This window comes from Protopterus annectens, chromosome 6.part1, assembly GCF_019279795.1.
Source record: "Protopterus annectens isolate FY-2018-M chromosome 6.part1, PAN1.0, whole genome shotgun sequence".
Classification (NCBI taxonomy): Eukaryota; Metazoa; Chordata; order Ceratodontiformes; family Protopteridae; genus Protopterus; species Protopterus annectens.
This window is the reverse complement of record NC_056738.1, coordinates 61,430,805-61,457,255: the sequence shown is the minus strand read 5'-3', so window position 1 is coordinate 61,457,255 and position 26,451 is coordinate 61,430,805. Positions and strand designations below refer to the sequence as shown.

Genomic DNA, 26,451 nt, shown 5'->3' with positions numbered 1-26,451 from the left:
AGCTTTGTACGGTTTTCCCTAGGAAGTGCCCTCACACCAAATATGGGATGCGTCTGTGGTCACTATGACTTTGAGTTGAGCGAGAATGAATGGACAGCTGGGTCTGACCTTATCCACCAAAGGTACTTCTTACATGACTGTATTATCCTTATTTCAGCTGACATCCTTTGATAAAGACTTGACCACTGGAATGCTAGCATCCTCTGAAGAATTTTCATATGGTATCTTGGCAGGGGAACAAGAATTATGGCTGCTGACATTGACAACAAAGCTTAAAGAATTAATCAGGCTGAAATTTTGGTGTTGTAAATAATTTTTGTGACCTGGAATCTTAATGTCTGTACTCTAGGGGAAGTGAAGCTATTGCAGACAATGTACTAAAATGTGCTCCTATGAATTCCAGTGTTTGAGATGGATGCAACTGAAATTTGTTGTAGCTTATTGTGATTCCCAGAAGGGAGCAAGTTTAGAGTACCAGTTCTCTTGCTATTAAGAGTAGATGCCTGTTCATAGCGGTAATCAGACAGTCATCTAAATACAGAAACACCAGGAATCCCTGCAGTCTCAAGTGAGCTGCCACAACTTATATGCATTTGGTGAACAGCCCAGGGGCTGTGGTGAGACAGGTCTCTGAACTGGAAATGACTGTCTCCCAGCTGGAACCTTCTTGACCACCTGTTAATTTTTATGTGATAGTACATATTTTGAAGATCTCACAAGTACATCCAATTGTCCTTGACTAGAAACAGCATGATGGACTGAACCATGACCACCCCAAATTTTGAGTGTCGAACTGACTTGTTCAAGTTGGTAAGATTCCAGAATTGGTCTCCAGTCCCCTGTTTTCTTTGGCATGAAAAGGAATCATGAGTAAGTTGGAAGGGAAATGAGAATTATATAACCTCTGGAAATAATTCTCTGCACTAGTGTGTTTTGTGATATCTACCCAGGCTCTCTGCTGCAGACCCCCAATTGCCTCCAAAGGGGAACAATCCAGTCTCCTTTCAGGAGTACTGGTATGGCCTATCTGAGAAAGTGTCTCCAGATCTCTGGTTTTACAGGCCACTTCTGCATCCACCCCTTCATTCCCCACCACCTCTCCAGGAATCATCTCCAAGTGGATCTTGGAAAGGACCATGAGATTTTTTGAACCACATCTTTCATCCCTCTCATTGGTTCCTAGAAGAGGTTCTTTTTTTTTTTTGGGGGGGGGGGGTCAAAAATGTACTTCTACAACAGAGTGTGTCTTTCCATCCTTCTTGCACCTGCAGTGTCTGTCATTCACTTTGAGGTCAAACAAGAAAGATCTATCAAAGGGAGCACAGAAAGAAGACTTGAAGGGTTCTGCAAAATCACACAAATGCATCCAGGAATGTCTCCTTATTGAAATGCCTTAACCTTTCACCCCTGAGGTACTCTCAGCTGCAACAGAGAAGTCTCATGGACAAATTTGAGATGGACTGAAGGGTTGCTAACTGCAAGGCGACAGAAGCTTGAGCATCTGCAGCAATGGTCCCTGAAAGAGTATTTGACAATTCCTTACTCAAATCTCTTTGTAACCTTGTGAAATGTGCCAGGTAATTCATTGACCTAAGAGTAAAGGTCATTGAAGCACAGACATGCTTCATGAACCTGTCCAAAGCCCTGGGCTCTCTATTAGGGGGATGGATAGTGGAACTCTCTTCCACAAGTTCCTTCTTCATGGCCGCAGTCATAACTATGGCATCTACTGGTACTTCCTTGCTCCAGTGTTCCCTTCCTATCACAGGTGTCAGAATCAACCACATCAGGTTTCTTCCAAGTCTGCTGAGAGATCAAATCAATGAGCTCATCAGTGGGCAGAGTTACCCAGAAGGTAGACAGCCCAGATCCAAATGCCTCCAGAAACACGGATTCCTCCAGGGAAGGATTTTGGGAGGACCAACCACCCCATTCCAGAATGTCTCCATATGAGACATCTTCAGGTGGTGATCTGGGGGATCCTTCCCCTTTGTCAAAATCTGTGTCTCCCATGACAGATTCCTAAGGAGAATCTAAATGCCTCCTTCTGCACTTTCTCTTCCAGGGTACTTCCTCTGTGGGATGTTTAGGGGAAGTGTCAGAAGACAGGGTAATACCCTGCTGGGTAGCCTGGAGGAGTTGAACTTGCGGTCCCTGTGCAGTCAAATGTCGAGGCTCTTGGCACACATACACATGGGAAGTTGAAGGAAGATCCAAGAGGGGAGAGACCATCCATCCTGCTAAACAAGAGAAAACTCTCTCCACTGCCTTGAAGGCATACATCCCAGGGAGAAAGAAGTCGATGGAGCCAAGAAGCCATGCTTCTGTCCTATCGGCTCTGTCTGCCCCGAAGGTAATCCACCTGAGGCAGAGGCCAGAGCTGAAATGTCCTGGGCCAAGGGTCTGAGGGGCAGAGATGGCTCTGAAAACTTTGGAGTGGACTCCAATACCTCGATTTTCACTGGGATGCTTTGGTTCCGAGAGACACTCCGCTCTGAACTCATCTAAGCCGAGGTACTCAGAGAAACCTTCAGATCAGAGGACACCAGTACTCTTGGATCTGAACCAGATGGTCTCAGCAAACTCAGATCCAAGAACTTCAAAACAAAGTGTCGGATCGAAGGAGCCAGTATTGGAGGGGTAAAGCTGGTTAAGGCTTCCTGACCCAAGGGGGTTGCAGCTGGGAGAACTCTCATCTGTATCTGCGCAGAGAGAAACTTCATCATTCTATCCATGTCAATTTCAGTCAGACTCCTTGAAGAATGAGATAAGGGAAAAGATGGCGACTTGGATCACAGTCTCTCAATGAAGCGAAGGAAAGGAGATGGAACTCTAGAAGGAACAGAGTCTATAATTGGGGAGTATCAGACCAGAGGAAGAATCTTCAGAGCCAAAGTACTCTGATCTTAAGGCACTTTAGGAGATGTTGAGGACGTCTAGGAGCAGAATGACTTCAGAACCTATTTGGATTTTTTGAGAAGAGTCTCCATAGAAGATGGGGTTAAAGAACCTGACTTTTTGGGGACTTTTTTGGAATACTTGGAAGCTATTTTAGGGGGAATGAGCCCCATAAATGGCTTCTGAAAACGAAGTTGGAAGTAGACCTTTTAATATTTTTTTTTCCTGTCCACTACAGCTCATGGATTAAAACTCTGACATACTTCACAATGCACATTAAGGTGTTCTGGGCCCAAGCAGTAGATGCAAAGGTCATGGGCGTCAGAATAAGGCAGCTTATGGCTGCATTTTTTACACTTTTTAAATCCCTTTTCAGACATCCTAAAAATGTTTAACAGTGAAGAAGATAGATTATTTTTTAAAGGGTAAGGAAGAGGAAAAAGGATAAACAAGTACCTACAATGGTACTGAAAAATACATGAATGTGTAAAAAGGAAAGTTAGATGATAAAGGGCTTTAAGGCTTACAGAAAAATACCAGCAATGGTAAAATAATACACAAGTATATGTACTTAAAGCAGAAAATTGAAAGGAAAGTATTAAGGAAAAATTCACTTATCTCTTAATATGCTCGAGAGAAAGTTGACCACAATTATACGTGAAAGCAGCAAATGAGATCCAAGGTATTTTAGAGGTTGGTGCATTATGGGTATGGAAGAGCACAAGAGTTTCAGTTGGCCATGAGCTATAGTAACAGCAGAGTTGGCTCTGAGGTTCAGGTCCAAACCCAATGGTTGAGGAATGAATGAAAACTGACATCAGATCTAAAGATTTAGAAACATTACAGCTAACCCACCTAGGATTTTGAGGGTCTAACCTGCCAGTCCCTGCTCTGGTCATGCTCATCAGTCACCACCTTCAAAAAAATGATGAAAGCTGTGATTTTTCCCTTTGTCTACTGTGGGTGGTAGAAATGTTGGCACATGTATCAATGCTTTACATCATGCTTCTTCGCAGGTAATAAAGACAAAGTAAGTGGCAGGTCTTGGCTAGTTATCTGACAAATGAAGCACTTTCAAGATTGTAAGTTATCAGACAAGGACACTTTGTACGGCTGACTAATGACATCAAAACACAAAATGTGCAATTAATACAAAGGAAACAGACAGAACTGGGCTCACCTAGTCTTTTGAGCAAAATGCACTTGCCAAAGAAGCATGTACCTAGTCAGTAGGAATGACAGAAATGTGCGAACTGTGCCAAGCAGGGGAAACCACAAGAGAAAACACCAAGTTACTTATGCAATGAACCTTCCAAATTTAAATCTGAAGTTAATAACAGTACTTATCACAGCTGGAGTCCTGCAGGAGTATCTGCTTGCTCAGAAGTAAAACAACAAACAGCTCTGCAAAGAGAATGCATAAGTAGGAGTCTATAAAAACAAGTGACAAGGTTCTCTGTTGCCTGTTTACATACATCATTTGTAGTGGGAGATAAGAAGTCAGTAGGACAGGCTACAGCCAAAGGTAAAGAATGAAACCAGGAAAAAAGAAAACTGCAAAACCTATTCAAAAACAACTTCCATTTACAGTGACTTGACTTACGCTGAGGTAAACATAAGCATTTGTCAGTGGGACATGTTTCCATGCACATATCTAGTGACTGTAATGTGAATTTAGTCAAATGTCTGGCCTCTACTGCCTTATGCTGCTGACAGCCTGACTGAGTGGTATCAGACAAGAGGAAATCAGCTAAGGGTGGGGAAAGAAAGACTGAGTAGCTGCTGGAAACCTGTACTCTTTTTTCAAGAAGTGGTACAAGCACAACATGAAGAAGCACTGATCTTCAGGAGGTAAACACTACATTAAGCCAACTTTCTTTCATGTACCTGATCTGATGACTGTAAGTAACATGTTAGAGGTTATGCATAGCAGCAAAATACACACTGCCTCTGTTCAAGACAATATCTAAAATTATAGTTTTATGTTGTACAGTGGTGGGGAGCACAATTCCAAAATATGTAAATGATTCCACACCTAACAACTAGGCATCCACATGCATGCAGCACCTTTCTCTCTAACTTCCTACCATAAATAATCAAGCTACAACACTTCCTTAACTCCCTTCTTGAATAAGCCATCTGCCACCCAACAATCGGTCAAATTTTTTCTCAAACATCTTAACTACTTTCTTTACTAACTCCTCTTCTCATCCCTTCTATCCTTCTCCCTACTATTGTACACTTCAGCCTCTCATCCATTTACTATAGCCTTCACCCACCCTCTCTTCCTCCCTCCTTCCCTCCCTCTGAACTACACTCAATGTATACATCCAACTACAACTTCTATTACTTTGTACATTTTGTAAACAACTACAGTGCATATGAAGACTGTGCTGGGTTTCTCTTATCTACACTGTCTTTGCAAAGAATTTCTGTAAATTATATGCATCAACATATGCATCAATGTTTTATTACTCTTGTAACCCCAATCTGAGCCTAAAAAGGTCCAAGTGGAAAAATGTGCCGATGCAGCAGACATGGTGGGGAAGAAAGAAACGTTTTTAGAGACACACACGCACATTTTATATATCTATATATATATATACATATACATATATACATATACATATATACATATACATATATATATATATATATATATATATATATAGATAGATATACACACACACACACACACACACACACACACACACGCATACTGTAATAAACCATGAACAGAGTATAAAACATTTCTGAAAGGAAATGTACCAAGACCCATTCTTCCAAAGATCTTTCCATAAAGGGGATACATCCAATTGTGTATCAAGTATAGTCCAACAAGATGAATAATACAGTATTTCCATAAATTAGTTTAGTAAAAATGTATGTAGAAAATATATACCTTTTGATAAGTGACTTTTTAATACTGTAAAGTTTAAGTAAAAGAATGAAATACTTCTTGTGGGACCCTCATACGGACAGCTAACCATATGGTACTGACATCCACAATTTATCTCTTAGGCAGGGTTAGCAATCACTTATTTCCAAAATGGAAGAAAAGCTATAAGCTTTTTGAAAATAAAGTTAAGTCACCATCAAAGAAAAACTGCCATAGCAGCAGGCCAATCTAACCAATAATACCTCAATGCCCAATAAAGGCTATTTGGTCTTAACAGATACCTCAACTGCACCTCAAAAATATTATATTACATCTCTCGAAATAAACTTTACTAAAGGTGTGGCTGCTGATCAAAAATATTTACATTCATATAAACTTCTGGTACAAATTTAAGAAGCAATTTCAAAATTGGAAACCTGCCTGAAAGAAGGACCTTCTTCCTCATTCTGACAGAACACTAATGATATCCTGAAATTTACAAGCACCTCAAAAAGTATGACTAGCTATATCACTGCTGTCATGAAAGCGAGACATTTCCTTGTGGTATATTTGACTGGGGACACATGGCTGAAGTGACATTCAGCTGCAGAGAAATATGGCTGTTTACAAATTCCCTGTGGGCAAAGAGAAGCACACACTGCCATTGCCACAGCTTTAATAAGCAAGTGCATGGAGGCAGAAGAAGTAATGAGTGTTGTACTCAAAGTACAGTCCATACTTATGTAACTACAACATGTAAAAGTGTGCTACATCATGGAGGAAATCCTGCGGGATAGTAGTCACTTTTATGCTCCAGTATGCATTTTAGGTAATGTTCCCTAGACACTATAAAGGGGGTAAGTGTCCGCACACACTGATTATAAAGGCACTGCCCATTGTGCGCTGCATTTGTACTGCCACTGACATGGCCTCTGGTCAGCCTGCTGCTGATGCCTGCCATATTGCCTGCTGTCTCATGTTCTCTTGGGGACCATGGACATTATTTTCCCCCTGTGCATTTTGTTATTGAAGTTGTGGGCATGGCAACACATTCTTCTCTTTGCCTACAGGGAATTTGCAAACAGCCATATATCTCTGCAGCTGACTGTCACTTCAGCCATGTGTCCCCAGTCAAATGTACCACAGGGAAATGTCTCACTGCCTAGGTGCCTGAACCCAAGTATACAGCTTCTGCATTTATTTGTATTACATGCCTGACTTGTTTTTAACAAAGGAAAGAACTGACACCAATGTAAATACCACTATGCTTTAAGTTTGCTGATGTTGTTATTAAACTATGATGCTACAAGTTCTTCATGCTTGTGCATTCAATTAATTTTATCCCAAATCAAATAAAAATAGATTTGATTAAAATAGGTTTTACTCTGGAATATGACAAATGTCATGTTATAATGAGTTGTAAAAACACAGCACAGCTGTAAATTTAAGATCAAAATACTGACTACTACAAATGGTCCAACAGTGTATTCCCTAAATGATGCATAAGCGTATTATATTGAGAATTTACAACACTTGCATTCCAGTCGTTATTTTTCAGCATGCTGTTCTTAAGAACATACCTTCTAAACAGAAGTACTAAACTTCTCAATTACCACAGGTGATTTATTTTTCTTTGCAGTAACTGACAACTCTTACAGGGTGGAAAAAATAAATAAATGCAAGTGTACAAAGCAACATCACATTCTTAAAAAGGACTATAACTAACATTTGATGTCAAAATAATGGAAACTAGACAAGTTATAAGGCTACTTCTAAACTAAACACTGGTTGATTCCACATCGTAAATAATTTTGCCTCATATTTAACATACATGCATCTTTATTTATATTGATGCGTAGATTACTGGGCTATTCTGTAAACCCTTTCCGATCATCACCTAAGCTGCAAGGGAAAGGTTAAATACGAAAAAACACACATACATATACAAAAACGAATCAACCTACACGTTAATGGAAAGTGGAGGAAACTGGAGTACCTGAAGAAAACCAGATAGACAAGAGGAAACATGCAAACTCCACACAAAGAAGTGGCTGGAAGTCAGGACTGACCCTAGTTCCTGGAACTCTGAGGCATATTTCTTTCTATGCTACACTAATCTGATCTTAGGAAGTCCATATCATGAATTCTGACAGTTACTGTATAGTTCAATCTGAAAGGAAGACTGAAGAATCATTTCACAGGCACCCTGTGAAATCGACTTTAATGACGGACATGCATAATGACAGTAGTTTGGTTCACTAACTGTTATCTCAAAGATGAATTGTTAAAAATATGGACCCGGAGATGTTAAGAGATGAGTAAATTGTTACCGTTTGCAAACTGTCCATCTGTTCAAGATGAAACTGGCTTCCAGTGAGTGAAGACGAACCTTCTGCCAAAGGAAGTTGGTGAACCTGAAAGCTTTGTATTGTAAGCACTAAGAGATGGGGCTGTAGTGATTTGGTAAGAAAGTGCAGAAGACAGTAGATAGTTATGTTCACTGCTAAAAATAAAAAATGAAATCTAGTTCTTTATTTCCAAACTTGTGACACTGGATGACTACAATATGGGGACTGGGCATTGCTTGTAAAGAAAAACTATTTTACCTGAAAAAATTAAGAAAGAACACAACTGTCCTATTTCTAGGACTTGGACAAATGGTGAAATGGGTGTTTATCAATTATGTCATTGAGAACACTGAAATTAGAGGTCAAAAGCCTCCCCCATGTCATTATAATACCCATATTTGGGGTTGAGTAGCTGCCAACCACAGTACAAGGATGATAAGGGGGAATATTAAAAAAAATACATTTGTGGTTTGGATTCTAGAAAATAGCTTTATGAGATGTCTACAAACAAACTAGTCATCTGTCAGTGTCAAAGAAAGAAAAACACGTATACCATGAGACAGACTTAGAGAGACTATCTGCACATGTGGGTTTGGCTTTGGAGATTGATGCACAAACTGGATGAATGTGGAAGGGATAGAATGATAAGTATGCTTTACATTCTTCATCTGAAACAAGTGCACTGGTTACAAAAGCTATTGTCTTGCAGAGGAACAAAAAGAAGCAAACAAAAAAAATCACTGAAGGCTGCAAACATCTACAATGAAGAATGGAAAATGGGACATTAAAAGAAATAAAGACTGGGAAAAAATGCTGATATGAAGATTTCATTTGCATGAGATGATGCCCTGAAAGAACTGGGGAAAACAGGGAACCACTTTTCTATATGCAGGAGGTGATGCTGAAAAAACAGCAACTGTTAGCACCCAGCTAGTTTTCTTATGACTGTAATATCTGACAGCATTGCTCTACAGCTCTTATGTGCAGCAAAAGCTGTCCTTAACAGCAGATTACTGAATCAAAATTTATCTAGTAAAGTTCTGTTTTAATAAAATAAACAAAATAGTGCTTTTTGCCTTACCTCTTTAGGAACAAATGAGCTGCCCAAGGTGACAGCAGACCAAAAAAATATCCCACAGCACATAATGTACTTCCTGTTGTAGCGGTCTCCTAGGTAACCAAAGACGGGTGCCAAAACCATGTAACTGCATATGAAGACTAAAAGAAGGGAGACAAAGTCAGTGCAAAGCACGAGTCAGTTAAGAAAACAGCTAATTCTGAATACAAGACTGAACACCTATGTAAGACAAGATTTTGTTCATACATCTACCATAACACAACTAATGCATACTTGTACTGAAACGGAGAAATTTGCAATGACTTCACTACTGGAACCAATTACAATATTTCAGAAACAAAAGACATTGATGGTCTTCAGGAACTCTACTTGCTACATGCTAGCACATTTACACAATTGTTGTAAAGACAGGCGGTTAAGCTTATCAAATAAAAATCCCTCCACATACACTTCTGAAACATTAAATGCTGTTTTTAAACAATCACTACAGTGTTTTGCCTGCTCAGTGATACATAGGGTTAAAGCCATGACTACAGCTCACATGACCAATGTTCTACTAGTGACTTAGGCACTGGAAGACTCAGGTAGGGGAGACCAAAGTGAGCAGCTTACACCAGTTCACCCATCCTAGGAAAGTGATTTGGTGGCCCTGGTTGACAAATTTACTCCCATGCATGCATGACACCAATGGATATGAGACCGGGGGGGCATGGGCTTGGCAATCCCGAGTAGATATTGGTGGCCCTCACAGGGCATGTGTGGCAACATGCACATGCCAGAGGGGGCAACATACAATGCCCATGCAGTAATATGGGTGCCCTTGCAAGTCACCAGGGGCAGGGTTAGGGCCATAGCAGAAACGCTCTTCATGGTTGCCTGTGTGACCAGCATGCTATAGACTGCTCTAACCTTAGGGATAGCAGAAAAATTGGGTAGTGGCGGCAGACTGATTGCCAGCAGGAATAGGGGGTTAAAACTATGAATGATGGGAAAAAGCTCTACAGAGTGTTCCCTTCTTGAGAGGGGTAATATGGTACATTGTTTAAATCCATCATCTTCTGTACACACAGATCACATTTCTGATTTACTTTTTGGTTCTAAGGTGCTAGAGGTCATTAGTCTGTTCTTCAATGATCAGTGCTGCTTGTATCTACCTATGAGAAGTATCTAATGCAGGCGGAAATGTAGCAAGAGTTCAGCAGTGATGCAATGTTTTTACTGAATACTGTAATATGTCTCTACATGCTGAGCTTGTTTTTCTGCTAACCTTTCTCAGCTTAATTCAAACAAATTACTTATTAACATGGCGTCTTCTTTTATCCTTTCTGATTCTGAAGTACTGACTGGATGACTAGTTACTAAATTCTGCTCAGTAGCTACCTCATAGCATCTCTTTTTTTTCTTCCCATGTCTCAGCAAGTCTACAGAACCCAGGTGTGTACATAAGAACTAAGGTGTTTTCTCAGCAAAAAGCAGTGTAATCTTAATTCCTGTGGTGGCTACTCACCCACCTGTCCAGGATATAGTTAAGCAGTCCTTAATTAGGTTCTGATCAAACCCCTTAAGAGCCCTCTGTGAAAAACTTCAAGTCATTACAACCTGATCTACTTGCCTCTGTTGCAGTTTCCTCCCATCACATGCCTCATTTTCAGGTGACTGCCATGACTGCATCTATGGATACATGTAGCTTAAATACAGGAAAGTCTGTATACATTTTATTAATGCATTACCTCATCTTAGTTTGGCTGACTTTTTCTATTGCTAACCAGTGCAGTTTGATGTATTCTTTTAAGTCCCTGTTCATCTTTTTACCATAAACATCTCATTTTCTTTGGCTTTTATGTCAGTGCTTTGGTTCAACTGTATCTACTTAATGACTAGAGCAACTGTGAAACTACAGGTCTCAATCAAACCAGAACTCTCTCACAGGACAGTCTTGAACTCTGGCACTTGTCTGTTCCTGGCTACTCAGCTGGACATACAGACCATCAATGACTGCTTTGCCTTGGCAGTCAGTGCCAGTATGCAACTTTTTCACATCCTATTTCTGCTTTTCCCATGAAGTGTGCACCAGGGCTTCACCATCCTTCTCTGTATGTTACTTATCACAAGTCGTCATTTCACTGAACAACCTATTTCACTGCCTTGTATTAGACTTCTCTGTGCAGCCATGTTATGACCACTACTGGATGATGTCCACTAGTGAAAATCACAGTTAAGGACTCAGTATACATAATATTCAGTAAAGGCTGATTCTAAGAAGAGAAATCAAGTTGACTAGTAAAGCAACTCACTTGTGCTCTCCTTATCCTTTCGTGCGTGAAGCCTGTATCTTATGATTTGTTCAATATTTTCCACTCCCTAATTATCCTTAAGGGCAGTGAGCTGAATCCAGGCCAGCTCCATCCTGCAATGCAAACTTTGGATCACTTCCTTACACTTAGGTCTAAAGTATGAACATATTAACCAATGCATGAGTTTCTGTACATGATTCTTGCATATCTAGCTTCACAAAAACGGTCTTTTGAATTCCCACAACCCACTCTTTTTTGCAGCATCACTGGGACTTCTAGGAGAGAAAGCTCAGCTGTAATAACTGTGGGGGACAAGCTCCGACCCTGTTTCAAAGTTTCTCCTGACAGTGGCCCTGGAATACAAAGCATTCAACTTGAAAGTGCAGAATAGAATACGATGCAGGTAGTGCGTGAATGTGCAGAAAAGCAGCTATGACTCATCAAGTGGTAATTAAGTAAGGACAACCCTTGGTCTCTTATCAATAAGAAGTATCCTTTGCAAATGGCAACCCATCCTACTGATGAAACTGCTTACTTCTGTGGCTTGGCTCCTATCTGAACTGTCTTCTGTGTGAAGTCTACATGCCTTCCCTGCACCGGCATGTGATTTTACATGGGTTTCAAGGCTTCTTCTTGCACCTCAAAGAAATGTAGGCATGTGAAAGTACTTTTGTACAAATATTACCATAACAGTAGATGATGTTCTCTTCACTGTTGCAGTATTCTTTACTATAGGGATCTCCCGCCCAGGGCAGCCTGACGTTTGGCCAGTATACCAAAGTCTTATAATCTTGTATGTGCCATATGTCACACATATGCTCCCCACACAGAATGTAGAGCATAAAGTGACATATGGACACAATTACCCATAACTGAACTGCCCCAGTAGAGAACAGTCTCCACAGGACAAAGGAGTTCATGCAAATCCAGACGGATAAAATGCAGGAAAAAAGGGAGACCCTCAGCCAGAAGGGAATCCAAAACAAAAACCAAAACAAACAAGAGAGGCTTAGAGGGAGGGAGAGAATACTGCAACAGTGACGAGAAGAATATCTACTGTTATGGTAATATTATACACAACTGTACTATTTCCTTCTGTATCACCATTACAGTATTCTTTATAATAGGGAGAGTAAAATAAGCTCAAAAATCAAAATGGGAGGTGGAAGGCCGAGAACAGTCCTCAACAAACCCATACAAAATGGTTCTAGCAAAACCTGCTCTTGCCCTAGAAACCATATCAAACTTATAATGCTTAGAAAAGGTATGCACTGAAGACCAAGTATTAGCTTCAAGGATGCAATGGTGTCCAACCACTTGACGAAAGCACCACAAGAGGCAACAGCCCTAGTGGAATGAGTTCTAACAGAAGTAGACAAAGATTTGCCATGCAAAGAATAACAAAAAGAAATTGCTTGAGATACCCAGGAGGAAATAAGGAGGATGAAAGTAAAAAGTAAAGTGGTCAGACTTACAAATGGCCTTAGTTTTATCCAAACAGTACCCAAGCTGTCTGTATAAATTCATGGTATGCAAAATCATCTCACTAGCGGACTGAAGAGAAGGGAAAAAGGAAGAGACTTGTACTGACTGATTCAAGGAGAACTCATTTACTACCTTGAGCATAAAAGGATTAGTATGATAGAACACCCTGACCCTGTGAAAAAACAAGAAAGGAGGAATGGCCATAACGGCATGGAGCTCAGAAACCCTCCGAACAGAAGTAAGAGCCAGCAACAAAACAGGTTTCCACGTACAATGTTGCAAAGAAGCAGAATTTGCAGGCTCAAAAGGTGCCCGAGTCAATTCTTCCAAAACAAAATTAAGATCCCAAGGAGTAGGAATAGGTTTCCTTGGAAATCTAAGAGGCAGGATGCCTCTAAGAAATTGTTTGAGCTCAAAATGAGAAGCCAAGGGAGGATCAAAGAGCAGACAAACAAACAGCTGACAAATGGATCTTCGCAGAAAAATAGGCCAAGCCAGGCTGCAGCAACTCACATAGATAAGAGGGGACCCCCACTGAAAAAGGGTTCTGGTTACAAGCACAGCACCAGAGAATTTTTTTTCCATTTGGACATACAAGATTTTCTTGTTGAGGGTTTCCTTGCCTCCTGTAAAACCCTTAGCACATCCTCAGAAAAGAGGTGTATTAAACAGATCAAAGCCTTAACCACAATGTCAGTTGAATAGTAGACAAATGAAGATGTATGAGAGACCCCTTGTCCTATGTGAGGAAGGTCCAACCAGGGAGGTAACTTGCGGTGATTGCCCCTGGCCAGATGCATTAAGAGGTGAACCAGTGCTATCTTGGTCAAAAGGGAGTCAGTAGCAAGATTTTTGGGGAGTCGACCTGAACCTTCTGCAGGACTCTTGGAAGTAGAGGAAGAGGAGGGAAAGCATAAAAAAAGATCCCCTTCCAAGGAAAGGAAATAGCATCCATCTTCCATACCAGATGGCATGGTACTCTGGAAGAGAAGAAATGGAGCCGCCTGTTCAGAGAGGAGACAAAAAGATCTAACTGAGGAATACCTCACCGATGGACAATGTCTAGAAACGTGTCTCTGTGAAGCATCTATTCGTGGACCTACTCAGAGAATCTGTCACTAGCTTGCGCTCTGAAGGAACGTAAACTGCCTGAAGAGTTAACTGATAACTGAGAGACACCTCCCAAGCCTGAAGAGCAATCCTACTGAAAGGTAAGATTTCGTGCCCCCCTACTTGTTGACATACCACATCACTGTAGGGTTGTCTGTGTACGCCTTCAATGGGCCTGGAGAGAACATGGGGTGAAAAGCCTGAATAGCCAGAATCAGAGCTCTCATCTTTTTGATGTTGATATGGCTTGATTTCTGATGGGGGAGGTGTGGCAGAGACCCTGAACTTTCAAGTGACCAAAATAAGCCCCCATCTAATGTCTGAGGCATTAATGAACAGTTCTTCAGAAGGGACTGAAGGATAAAAGAGAAATCCTGGGTTGAAAACAAACTGTTGAAACCACCACTCAAATTCCTTCTTTAGACAAGGAAAGAAAGGTACACTGAAATCCAGAGAGTGGCAATTCTGCAGCCAAACCAACCTGAGGTGCCAGTGAAGCAGTGGAATAGAAGAGGCCATGAATCCTAGGACCTGAAAAAACTTTCTGTTGGAATGGAAGTAAAAGGAAGACGAGACTGAAAGAATGCTGTCAATGACAAAAGTTTTGGAGGTGGAAGACAGGCCAACATTCACACTGTCTGACTTTTGCATCCCAGATACACATGTTCCTGAGAGGGAGTTAGGTCGGACTTCTGGAAGTTGATAGTGAACCCCAAACTTTGAAGGTGAGAGATGATGAATTCCAGATCCTTTAACAGGTAACTAGGAGGAAGTGCTTAAAGCAACAGGTCATCCAGATAAAGTGAACTCTGAATGCCTTGGAGCCTGCAGAAAGCAATCACAGGAGCTATGCATTTTGTGAATACCCTTAGGGCAGTAGACAGGCCAAAGGGCAAAACAGAGAACTGAAAATGAAAGGAAGAAATAAAGAAACATAAAAACTTCCTGAAAAGAGGGTGAATACATATATGAATGTAAGCATCCTTCAGATCCAAACACACCAAAAAAGCCTGGGGTAGTAAAAGAGGAAATGGGGTTTGAAGAGTAAGCATCTGAAAAGAGGGGATGCTGAAAAAGGTGTTGAGCAGGGAGAGATCCAGAATAGGTCTCCAAGTGCCCTACTTTTTGAGGAACCAGGATAATCTTAAAATAAAAACTCTTTCTACTTGGGAAGGGGGAACAGGTTAAATGGCGCCTTAGCTCACCAGGGACCCTAGTACCTACGGGAAATGAGGAAGTTGCTCTAGAAGAGGTTGAGAAAGAAAGGAGAGACTTTCACACCATGAATTAACCCTGACAGATTACAGAAAGAACCCAAGAGTCTGAAGAGATGAGATGCCAATTTGGAAGACAAAAGGCAAGCCGAAGGGACAAAGGAACCTGGTCTAAGAGAAGGAGGGAGCAAACTGTCAGAGAAGCAGACTTATCACATAAAAGAGGCTTTTGGGCCACAAACGTCAGAGAAGGTTTTCCTGCCACTATTCCTGTCTTTAGAATCATGGTGGGACCTGCTGACAAAAGTAAATCTAAAAGGATAATTCCTCTGGAACTTAGGGACAGGATAGACGAAAATATATTTAAGGTCCTGCAAGGCTTTGCCTTTCTCTTGAAGAGACTTAAACAGGTCAGCAGCTGCAATCCAAAAAATATGTTTATTATCCAAAGAGCATCCAACAGCTTGGCCTTAATGTCCTCAGGCAATGACTGGAGATTAAGCCAAGAATGACCCTTCATGACTGACCCAAAGGCCATGGCCCTGGAAGAGGCATCAACAGCATCATAGGTACATCTGACAGAGTTGTGAGCCACTTGAGAAGCAGAACCTAAAATAGATATGACAGAAGATTTGCTTTCAGAATCAGTGAGATCAGAATAACCTGACAAGCCTGAGCATTCAATACCAGAGCTTACCTGATCATGTGGGTCTGATAATTAATAGCCCTAAAGGCCAAAGCAGAAGCAGTGTAAAACCTTCTTACCAAACCTCTCCACTGTTCTACTATCCTTATCAGAAGGCAAACATCTGGAAGAGGGCTAGAGTTTGGAAGGTTTGACAGAATAGAGAGACACCACAGCAGGATCAGCAGAAGGACACTTATTGACAACCCTCCGGTACCTTATAGAACCTACCAAAAAAAGCACAAAAGTCCACAAACTGTAGAAAAACAAAGTCAGCACTCCTGGAACCACATACTTCAGCAACTCAAGTAAATCCTTGTAGTAAATGGCCGCAAAACACTTTAGGAGTGGTAAAAACACTTTTTATTAAACTAAAATAACAAACAGATAAGCGTTTTCATTAATAACCTTCTCAACTTCATCAGATAAGAGCAAATCCATAAAAACACTCAAGTACATTCTGCAAGAGCATTAATTAAGAAATAAACCAATCCCATCACACCTACTAAAAAGGACCTCCTTGAACTCATAAATATTCATGAAATGCTATCATAAAAATATTCTTAAAAAGACACTCTTTAAAACAGTTAGTTATGTACTCACCATAACAATCGATGTATGTGGTCCATCTCGCCTACATTCTTTACTCATGGGTTCGGAGCCGAGAATTGGCTCCGACTCGGCCAACTATTTTTCTAGCACGAAGTCTCTAATTGGCTGGGCTATCCCAAGATGCACCTCGCCCTAGCACCAGATCTTGTTTGCAACCATACCAATCATAACCCATACATGACCAACACTGGAAGGAATTCCAGTCAAAGAAAAAAAAAGCAACTGACCTTGAAGGGTTCACAGAGCCAATATTCCTCCAAATCCTCTAGGAAGGGGGCAGGTGGGAGGGTACATAAGAATGTAGGCGAGATGGACCACATACATTGATCGTTATGGTGAGTACATAACTAACTGATGTTATGTGGTCCTATCTCGCCTCCATTCTTTACTCACGGGACAGCGTCCCCAGCACCTCTATCCTGGGAGGCTCATAGAAAGATACTCCTGAGAATCATGGAACCAAAGGAAGCCCAACCCCTAGAAGCCACATCCAGCTTGTAATGAGTGATAAAGGTGTGAGGAGAGGCCCAGGTGGCTGCAGCACAAATATCATCCAGTGAAAGCCTGGAATGGAAAGCTATCGATGTAGACATTGCCCTGGTAGAGTGAGCTCTGACGGGAAAAGGTAGACTTCTGCCTGCCACTGAGTAGATGAAGGAAATACAATCTTTAATCCATTTAGAAATTGTGTACTTGGAAACAGGGCAACCTGCTCTGTTCTCTGAAAAGGACACAAACAGTTGATCAGACTTCCTATCCTGTTTAGTCCTGTGTAAATAGAACCTCAATTGCCTGTGCACATCCAACTGATGGAACCTGAACTCTGCTTTATTGGAAAAATTTGGAAAGAACACTGGTAACTCGATAGATTGATGGAGATTAACAGTGGATGACACCTTTGGAAGGAAGGATGGGTTAAGTCTCAGTGAAACTCTGTCTTTATGAAAGGTCAAATATGGAGGTTTACTGGACAGAGCTTGAAGTTCTGATACTCTTCTGGCAGATGTAATGGCTATTAGAAATGCCGTTTTCCAAGATAAAAATTTCAGTTCACAGGTGGCAGCTGGTTCAAAGGGTGGTGAATTGATGGCTTGTAGCACAAGGTTTAGGTCCCATGGCATGACAGGCTCTGACACAGGAGGGCAAAGTAGCCAAGCGCCTTTCAAGAAGGCCTTGCAGAGGTTATGGCCCATAAGAGAGGGCTCGTAAGATATATGGAAATTGGAGATTGCAGCCAATTGCACTTTAATGGTAACGGGTGCAGGGCCCTGACAGAAAAGCATGGCTAAAAAATCTAAAACCGATGGAATTGGGGCTGTGAAGGAGTCCAAACCTTGGGCCTGAGCCCAAATGGAGAATCTCTTCCATTTGCTGGAATAAATTTTTCTGGTAGAAGACTTATGAGATAAAGACAAGATGTGTACCACCTCCGGTGAAAAAGAATGCCGTCTGAAGTGGAGTAGCCAGGCTGTCAGCCTGAGAGTTCGCAAGGATGGATGGAGCTGCCCTGACATGTGAGTCAGGAGGTCTGGCACTGGGTCCAGAGTCCTCCGAGGACCGTCCACTGCATATTTCTGAAGAAAAGGGAACCATACTTGTCGAGGCCAATGTGGAGCAATAAGAATCATCCTGCTTCCCAAGGATATGGCTTTCTGAATCACTCTTGGTAACAGAGGAAACGGAGGGAAAGCGTAGACCAGACCGGGAGGCCAATCATGGACTAGAGCGTCCCTGGGTGATTCCCCCTGTGGGGGGGGGTTCAGTGTGAAGTACTCGCTGCATTTGGCATTGAGGGGACTGGCAAAGAGATCACAGCAAGGCTGACCCCACCTGTTGAAAATCTGAACCACCACTCGGTTGTTTAGGGATCACTCGTAAGGCATCAGAATAGCTCTACTCAGCCTGTCCGCTATCACGTTGGACTTTCCCAGAATGTGCGTTGCCACTAAGAACCGTTGGGAAGATACTGCCCAATGCCACACTCGCATGGCCTCTCTGCAGAGGGGATAAGACTTGGTTCCCCCTTGCTTGTTCAGGTACCATACTACAGACATGCTGTCCGAGTGAATCGCAATCGTTCCCAGAGGTAGAGAGTCTTGGAGTGTTCGCAACACTAGAAACACCGCTCTCATCTCCAGAACACTGATGTGCAGATGTACCTCGTGATCTTGCCACGTGCCTTGGAACGTCCTGCCAAGATAATGCCCCCCCACCCCATCTGGGAGGAGTCCGTGGTCACCGTGGCCACTGGAGACATAGGAATAAAGCTCTCCCTTTGTCCAGATAGGCAGAATGTAGCCACCCACGGAGGTCCTGTTTGCACCGTTCCGTGAGAAGTATCAAGTGGGAAAGCGGAAGTTTCTGAAATGACCATTGGGCGGAAAGGAGCCATCGCAGAATCCGCATATGTAACCTGGCCAGAGGCACCAGCATGATGGTGGTGGCCATGGAACCCAAAAGCTGGAGAACTAACCTGGCTTGAACTCTTTCGAGGGGCAACAGTGCGTGGATCTAAGACTACAGCACCCTTATTCTCGCTTGTGGCAGAAAGGCTCACATCTGAATAGAGTCTAGCTCTGTGCCTATAAAAACAACACACTGTGAGGGCAGCAAGGCAGACTTTTCCCAGTTTAAAGTAATTCCTAATTGTTGACACAGTGCTATGGTAGTCTCCCTGGCTTGAACGAGCAGATGCCTGGTGGGGGCGGAGAGAAGCCAGTCATCCAGATACGGAAACACCTGGAATCCCTGACGTCTCAGGTGAGCTGTTACCACTGCCAAACACTTGGTGAACACCCTGGGGGCTGTGGTGAGACCAAAGGGCAGGGCACGAAACTGGAAGTGACTAGCTCCCAGCCGGAAGCGTAAGTGACTCCTGGATGCCTTGTCCATCTTGATGTGGTAGTAGGCATCCTTGAGATCGATGGAGCACATCCATACTCCTTTTTCCAGCAATGGAAAAATGGACTGAAAACTGACCATTCGGAACTTGGACTTCAGAATGTAGTGATTCAGTCAACTGAGATTCAGAATGGGTCTCAGGTCCCCTGTTCTTTTCAGCACCAAAAAGAGTCTTGAGTAAGTTCCTGATCCGATATGGTCTGAGGGGACTGATTGGATGACTCCTTTTTCTAGCAGCTTTGTACCTTCTAGTGATGCTTGATCCCGGTGACTGGGTGGGATGCCCGGGATTCTCCTGACTGGAGGGGGTGTGGATACAAAGGGAATAGCGTAACCTCCGGTAACTATTCGAAGCACCCAACGATCATGGGTGATGCTTTCCCAGGCTTCCGGATGCAACGAAATTCGGCCCCCGACTGGCTCCGGAAAAACACAGTCAGGCAATACCTCAGGAATGCTGGAAGGAAGATCCGCAAAAGGAATCGCGGACTCCTGAGTTGTGGGAGCCTCCTCTGCCTCTAGGACGGCGTCTTCCAGAATAATTTCTCCCGCCTCTGCGTCTGAAGGGGGACTCACCTTGAGTTGTAGGGAAAGGCCTCTGAGACTTCTTGAACCACATTTTCCACCCTCTCTGAACCTTGGGGTAAGGCCTAGAAGGGAGAGAGAAATGGGCCCCTACGGCAGATAGTGTCTTTCCCTCCTGTTCGCATCTGGTGAGGGTGTCTTTCACTTTGGTCCCGAAAAGAGAGGACCCATCAAAGGGGGCATCAGTGAAGGAAGACTTAAAGGCCTCCGCAAAATGACACAGGCACATCCAGGCTTGCCTTCTGAGAGCTACACCTGAGCTAGCTGCCCTACTCGCCCCTTCGGCTGCATAAGATATGAGCCTCATGGACGAGTTGACAATGGAACCAAGGGTAGACAACTTTTAGTTATGTACTCACCATAACTTTAGATGTTTGGGATCCATCTCGCCTACATTCTGTACTGATGGGCTCGGAGCCGATCCTCGGCTCCGACTCGGCACGCTATGCTATAGAGCGAAGCCTCTTATTGGCTGAGCTATTTTCTATCCCAGGATGCACCACCACTAATCCCCCAGATCTTGTTTGTCCGCATTCATGCACACACACATAACTTGTTTATATAACATTGCCAGATGTTTCAAGATGAAACAATAGAATTCGGACCGTCCGATCTCTTCTGATCTCCAAGGCAGGCGGAAGGAGGGTGAGTTATTAGAATGTAGTAGATGGATCCCAAACATCTAAAGTTATGGTGAGTACATAACTAAAAGATGTTATGTGATCCTACCTCGCCTACATTCTGTACTGATGGGACAGCGTCCCTAGCACCTAAATCCTGGGTGGCTCACTGGAAAACACTCCTGAGCACTGTGGAACCAAATGAAGCTCGCCCCCGAGATGCCACATCCAATTTGTAGTGGGAAATGAAAGTGTGCGGGGAAGACCACGTAGCCACAGCACAAATGTCACTAATGGCAAGCTTAGAATGGAACGCTATTGAAGTAGCCATAGCTCCTGTAGAGTGAGCTTTGACAGAGGTTGTAAGCTCTTTATTAGAAGAGGAATAAGCTTGACTAATACAGTCCCTGATCCATTTGGCAATAGTGACCTTTGTGACGGCTTTGCCCAATTTATTATCTGAAAAGGACACAAACAATTGATCTGTTTTCCTTGTTTGTTGGGTCCTGTCTAAATAAAAATGCAATTGCCTGTGAACATCCAATGTATGGAAGATGTATTCCGCTTTGTTTGAGTACTTTGGAAAGAAAACTGTAAGTTCTAATAACTGTTGCAGGCAAAAACTGGAACAAACTTTAGGGACAAAGGATGGATTAGGCCTGAGGGATACTCTATCTTTGTGAAAAACCAGGTACGGTGGCTTTACAGATAGAGCTTGAAGCTCTGAAACCCTTCTGGCAGAAGTAACCATGACCAGAAAGGCAGTTTTCCAAGATAGAAATTGCAAATCACATGTTGCTGCTGGTTCGAAGGGGGAGGAGGTTAAGGCACGTAATACCACATCGAGATCCCACGGAGGAGCAGGATGAGAAATCGGAGGTCGTAAAAGCGCAGCACCTTTCATGAAGGTTTTACACAATCTGTTGCTCATTAAAGGTGGGTTTATAGATTCATGAAAATTGGAAATAGCTGCCAATTGGACCTTGATGGTAGAGACTGAAGAACCTTGATTGAATAGGGAAGTTAGAAATTTCAGGACTTCAGATACAGGAATAGTGATGGGATCCAGACCTCGGAGTTGAGCCCAAATAGCAAATCTCTTCCATTTGCTAGTATACAATTTCTTAGTGGCAGACTTGTGGGCCGATGATAAGATATGTATGACTTCCGGGTCTAAGGTATGATTCCTGACTATAGTCGGAAGAGGAGGAGCCAAGCTGTTAACTTCAAAGTGTGAAGAGACTGGTGGAGATGTCCCGACTGATGAATTAAAAGGTCTGGAATCTGATCCAGGAACCATGGACCGTCCAGTGCATATTTCCGAAGATAGGGGAACCATACCTGACGAGGCCAGTAAGGGGCAACTAAGATCATTTTGCTCCCCAAGTGAGACGCCTTTTGGATCACTCTGGGAAGGAGCAGAACTGAGGGAAAGGCGTAAAGCAAGCCGGTGGGCCAAGGATGGGCTAATGCGTCCATAGGACTCTCCCCCAGAGCTGGAGTGAGGGAGAACAACTTTCTGCACTTCGCATTCAGCGGGGTTGTGAAGAGGTCGCAACAAGGAGTTCCCCATCTGCTGAAGATCTGAATTGTCACTGCATTGTTCTGAGACCACTCGTGAGGAGAGAGGATAGTTCTGCTCAGTCTGTCGGCTATCACGTTGGATTTGCCAGGGATATGAGTTGCTATCAGAAAACGTCTGGTCGCCACTGCCCATTTCCAAACTCTCATGGCCCCTCTGCAAAGAGGGTAGGATCTGGTCCCTCCCTGCTTGTTCAGAAACCATACCACTGACATGTTGTCGGAGTGAACGGCAATTACGCCCTGAGGGAGGTAATCGTGGAGGGCTTGTAGAGACAGAAGTACCGCCCTCATTTCCAAAATGCTGATATGAAGAAGACTCTCTTCTGAATGCCATTTGCCTTGGACTGACCTGCCCAGGGAATGCCCCCCCCCCCCCCATCTGGGAGGCGTCCGTAGTCAAAGTGGCCACAGGAGGAGGTGGAACAAAGGGTCATCCCTGATCCAGATTGGAGGGCACCAGCCACCAGCGAAGGTCCCGTTTGCATGTTTCCGTGATCCGTATGAGGTGACTGAGAGGGAGATCCTGAAAGGACCACTGTGTCGAAAGAAGCCACTGGAGAATTCTCATATGCAATCTTGCTAAGGGGACTAGAAGAACAGTGGACGACATAGATCCCAATAGCTGCAGGACCATCCTGGCTGGAGCTTTGGATCTGAGAAGCAAGGCTCGGACTTGACCCTGTATGGTTTGTATCCTTTCTGTAGGAAGATAGACCTGCATTCGGTTTGAGTCTATCTCGACTCCAATGAATCTTATGCGCTGAGATGGCAGCAACACAGACTTTGGCCAATTGAAGGTAATTCCAAGGGAAGTGCCTAGTGATATTGTGGCTTGTAGGTTCTGCAATAGTAGATGCCTGGAGGTGGCAGTTAGGAGCCAGTCGTCCAGATACGGAAACACCTGGAATCCTAGACTCCTCAGGTGAGCAGTCACGACCGCCAAACATTTGGTGAACACCCTGGGGGCTGTGGTGAGACCAAAGGGCAGCCTGGAACTGAAAATGACTGTCTCCCAGGCTGAAGCGCAAATGTCTCCTGGACGCCTGATCTACCAGGATGTGGTAATAGGCGTCCTTGAGATCTATGGAGCACATCCAAACTCCTTTCTCCAGCAGTGGGAGAATGGATTGTAAGGTGACCATTCGGAACTTGGACTTTTTGACTGAACGATTTAGAATGCTGAGATCCAAAATGGGCCTCAAGTCCCCAGTCTTTTTTGGCACCAAAAGAATCTTGAGTAAGTCCTTAATCCAATCTGGTCTGCGGGGTTGGATGACTCCTTTTTGAAGCAGCTTTGAGACTTCTAAGGCTGCAATTTCCCGTTGACTGGGTGGCGGGTCCGGGATTTTCTTGGACGGAGGTGGGGAGTAAGAAAAGGGGATGGCGTAACCCCCGGTGATAATTCGAAGCACCCATCGGTCCTGAGTGATACCTTCCCAGGCTTTTAGGTGCCTCGAAAAACGACCCCCGACTGGCTCCGGAGCTGCACAGTCGGGCAATCCTTCAGGGATTGTGGAAGGCTGAAGAACCACGAAAGGACTCGCGGTCTCCAGTGTTGCGGGGGCCTCTGCCGCCTCTGGGACGGCGTCTTCCAGAAAAATTTCCCCCTCCTCTGCCTCTAGAAGGGGGATCATCCTGCTGTGAGGGATAAGGCTTCTGGGATTTGCGGAACCACATTTTCCCTCCTCTTTTAGCCTTGGGATAAGGCCGAAAGAGAGTGGAAAATCGTGCCCCTACGGCAGTCAAAGTCTTTCCCTCTTGCTCACAGCGGGTCAGTGTGTCTTTTACCTTGGGTCCAAACAAAGAGGACCCGTCAAAGGCGTCGGCAAAGAAGACTTAAAGGCCTCCGATGAATGACATAGACGGAGCCAGGCTTGCCTCCGTGAGCAACACCTACTGCCGCTCTACTCGCCCCTCGGCTGCATACAAAATGAGCCTCATGGACGAGTTAGATATTGATGACAGGGTCGACAACTGAGAGCTAACCGTCTGGGCCAGCTGCTCAGGTAGGTTACCCGAGAGGGAATCTGAGAGCTCCTTGACCAGATCCCTCTGCAGTCTGGTGAAGTGTGCCAAATAGTTCAGGGACCTTAAAGTAAAGGCAGCTGAACTAAGGGTGCGCTTCCCGTACCGGTCCATGCTCCTAGACTCCTTATTAGGAGGATGGACGGACGTCGAAGCCTCTGCCACATCTTGTTTGGTAGCAGATGCCACCACCAGGGCATCTACAGCCACACCTTTAGTCAGAAATTCCTTCTCCGGGGGTGCAGACAAGAATTTATTTGGGCGAGTAGGCACTGGTTCCACAGAGTCTGGGTGTTCCCACGCCCTTCGACAAATCAAATCTAGGAGCTCGTCGAAGGGCGGAGACACCCAGGAGGTGGAGGGCTGAGCCCCGAAGGCCTTGAGGAACGCCAACTCATCAGCGGAAGGGGGTTTGGAATTCCAGCCGCCTCGTTGCTTGAGGACTTCTAGGATGTCTGCAAAGGAGACATCATCTGAGGATGACTTGGGGGACCCCTCTGCATCATCAAGATCGGTGTCCGACATGAGAGACTCATTGGGGGAGTCGACGTGCTTCTTCTTGCACGATCTCTTCCTTGGGGGTTCCTCTGAAGACGCTTCAGAGGGACCCCCAGGAGGAGGGGAAACCCCACTGGGGGTGACCTCAGGCCCCGGGGCTCTGCTGTCTAGCGACAGGGGAACTACAAAAGACCCAGTCTCCGTGCCTAGGGAAGGTGCCGGTGATACCGTGGAGGTAGCCAAAGATGATTTGGCCAAAGCACTCCTCATAGCTCTGAAGGCCGGACTGCCAGAGTCCTGGGAAGGTCCAACCCCCGGAGCCACGACAGTAGATGGAACCCCCGCAGCCAACGCACTGAGAGGGAGGCTCGGAACCGAAAACATTGGTCCCGAAACGTCCCCCCGGGCCCAACCGAAGAGTTCCGTGTACTGAACTCTGACCCAAAGGCCAGGGTTGGAGTGAGGGTCGGAGCCAACCCGAAAATCTCCATCGGCTCCACCAGTACCGGCTCCAATGGTGCCGAAGCTGTTGGAGGAGGAATCACAACTACAGAGTGGGCCATCGGCTCCGAATCCGACTGGGCTGGAGCCGAAACTAATTTCTGAAAGACTGGGGACTGGAACAGTCTTTGAAGCACCCTGTCAATGTCCGAATCCGACATCTTGGAAGACCTGGAGGAGATCGAACGGGTCCGAGTAGACTTCTCCATCGGCTCCGAAGGGCTAGGGGACTGGCTCCGAATTGATTCGATCACTATCGGTGCCGAGGGAGACCCCAAACTAATTTCCCCCTGTGCCGAAGAGGACTTCGGCGTCGAAGGGGTAGAGTCTGAGCGGGTAACCCTTATCGGCTCCAAAATCAGTGGAGCCGATGAAGGTGACCCGCCTCTCGAAGCCCCAGCCATCAGCTCCGAAACCAGAGGAGTCGAGGCTGGAGGCATCGAGGCAGACTGTTCCGCCCTCGGCTCCGAAGTCCGTGGAGCTGATGGAGAAGCCTGCCTAGATTTCTTAGTGGTCGGTTCCGACGGGCTGGTCGGAGCCGACGACTTCTTTTTCTTAGCCGGAGAAGGAGAGGAAGATAAGGCCTCTTCAAAAGAGGGTTTGATGAGCCCTTTTAAGATTAATTTATTCTTCCTCTCTTGGAGGACCCGAGAGGAGAAGGCGTGACACACGCTGCAAGACTCCTGAAGGTGTTTGGCACCCAAACAATAAACACATAAGGAGTGATCATCAGTAATAGACATCTTATAATTGCAGCGTGTGCACTTCTTAAACCCTGAGGGTTTATGTTCTTTAGACATGATGCCAATGGTATGCAATAGTACAATGACAACGTATTAGCCTAGAGGTACTATAGAAAAAATTCCTATACGTAAAATATGAACTTTTTTTTTTTTTTTTTTTTAAACAAGAAGGGCAGTCAAAAAGGCCCACAAAACAGTTAGAAGACTAAGATACCAAGGAGGGCCAAGAACCCTCTAACTAAAACGAGTGCTTGACCTACCAAAAAGCAAAAAACAGTCACACACAACAGTACTAAACAACGCACGAGGGGAAGGCCCCTCTAACTTAAACGGGAACCTTTCCCTGTGAAAACACAAACTTTTACCACAAAAATTTAACAAATAAAGTAGCT

The 26,451-nt window shown here is 44.2% G+C and overlaps 1 protein-coding gene across 3 annotated transcripts in view; it reads right to left on the bottom strand.

Moving 5' to 3' along the window:
- Positions 1 to 26,451, bottom strand: part of SPNS1 (sphingolipid transporter 1 (putative)) — a 1,475,635-nt gene that overhangs the window by 971,095 nt on the left and 478,089 nt on the right. For all 3 annotated transcript variants that reach the window (XM_044075481.1, XM_044075480.1, XM_044075482.1), the window contains one exon: positions 9,206 to 9,342. In XM_044075481.1, coding sequence (XP_043931416.1) covers positions 9,206 to 9,342 — 137 coding nt within the window. The remainder of the gene's footprint in view (positions 1 to 9,205; positions 9,343 to 26,451) is intronic.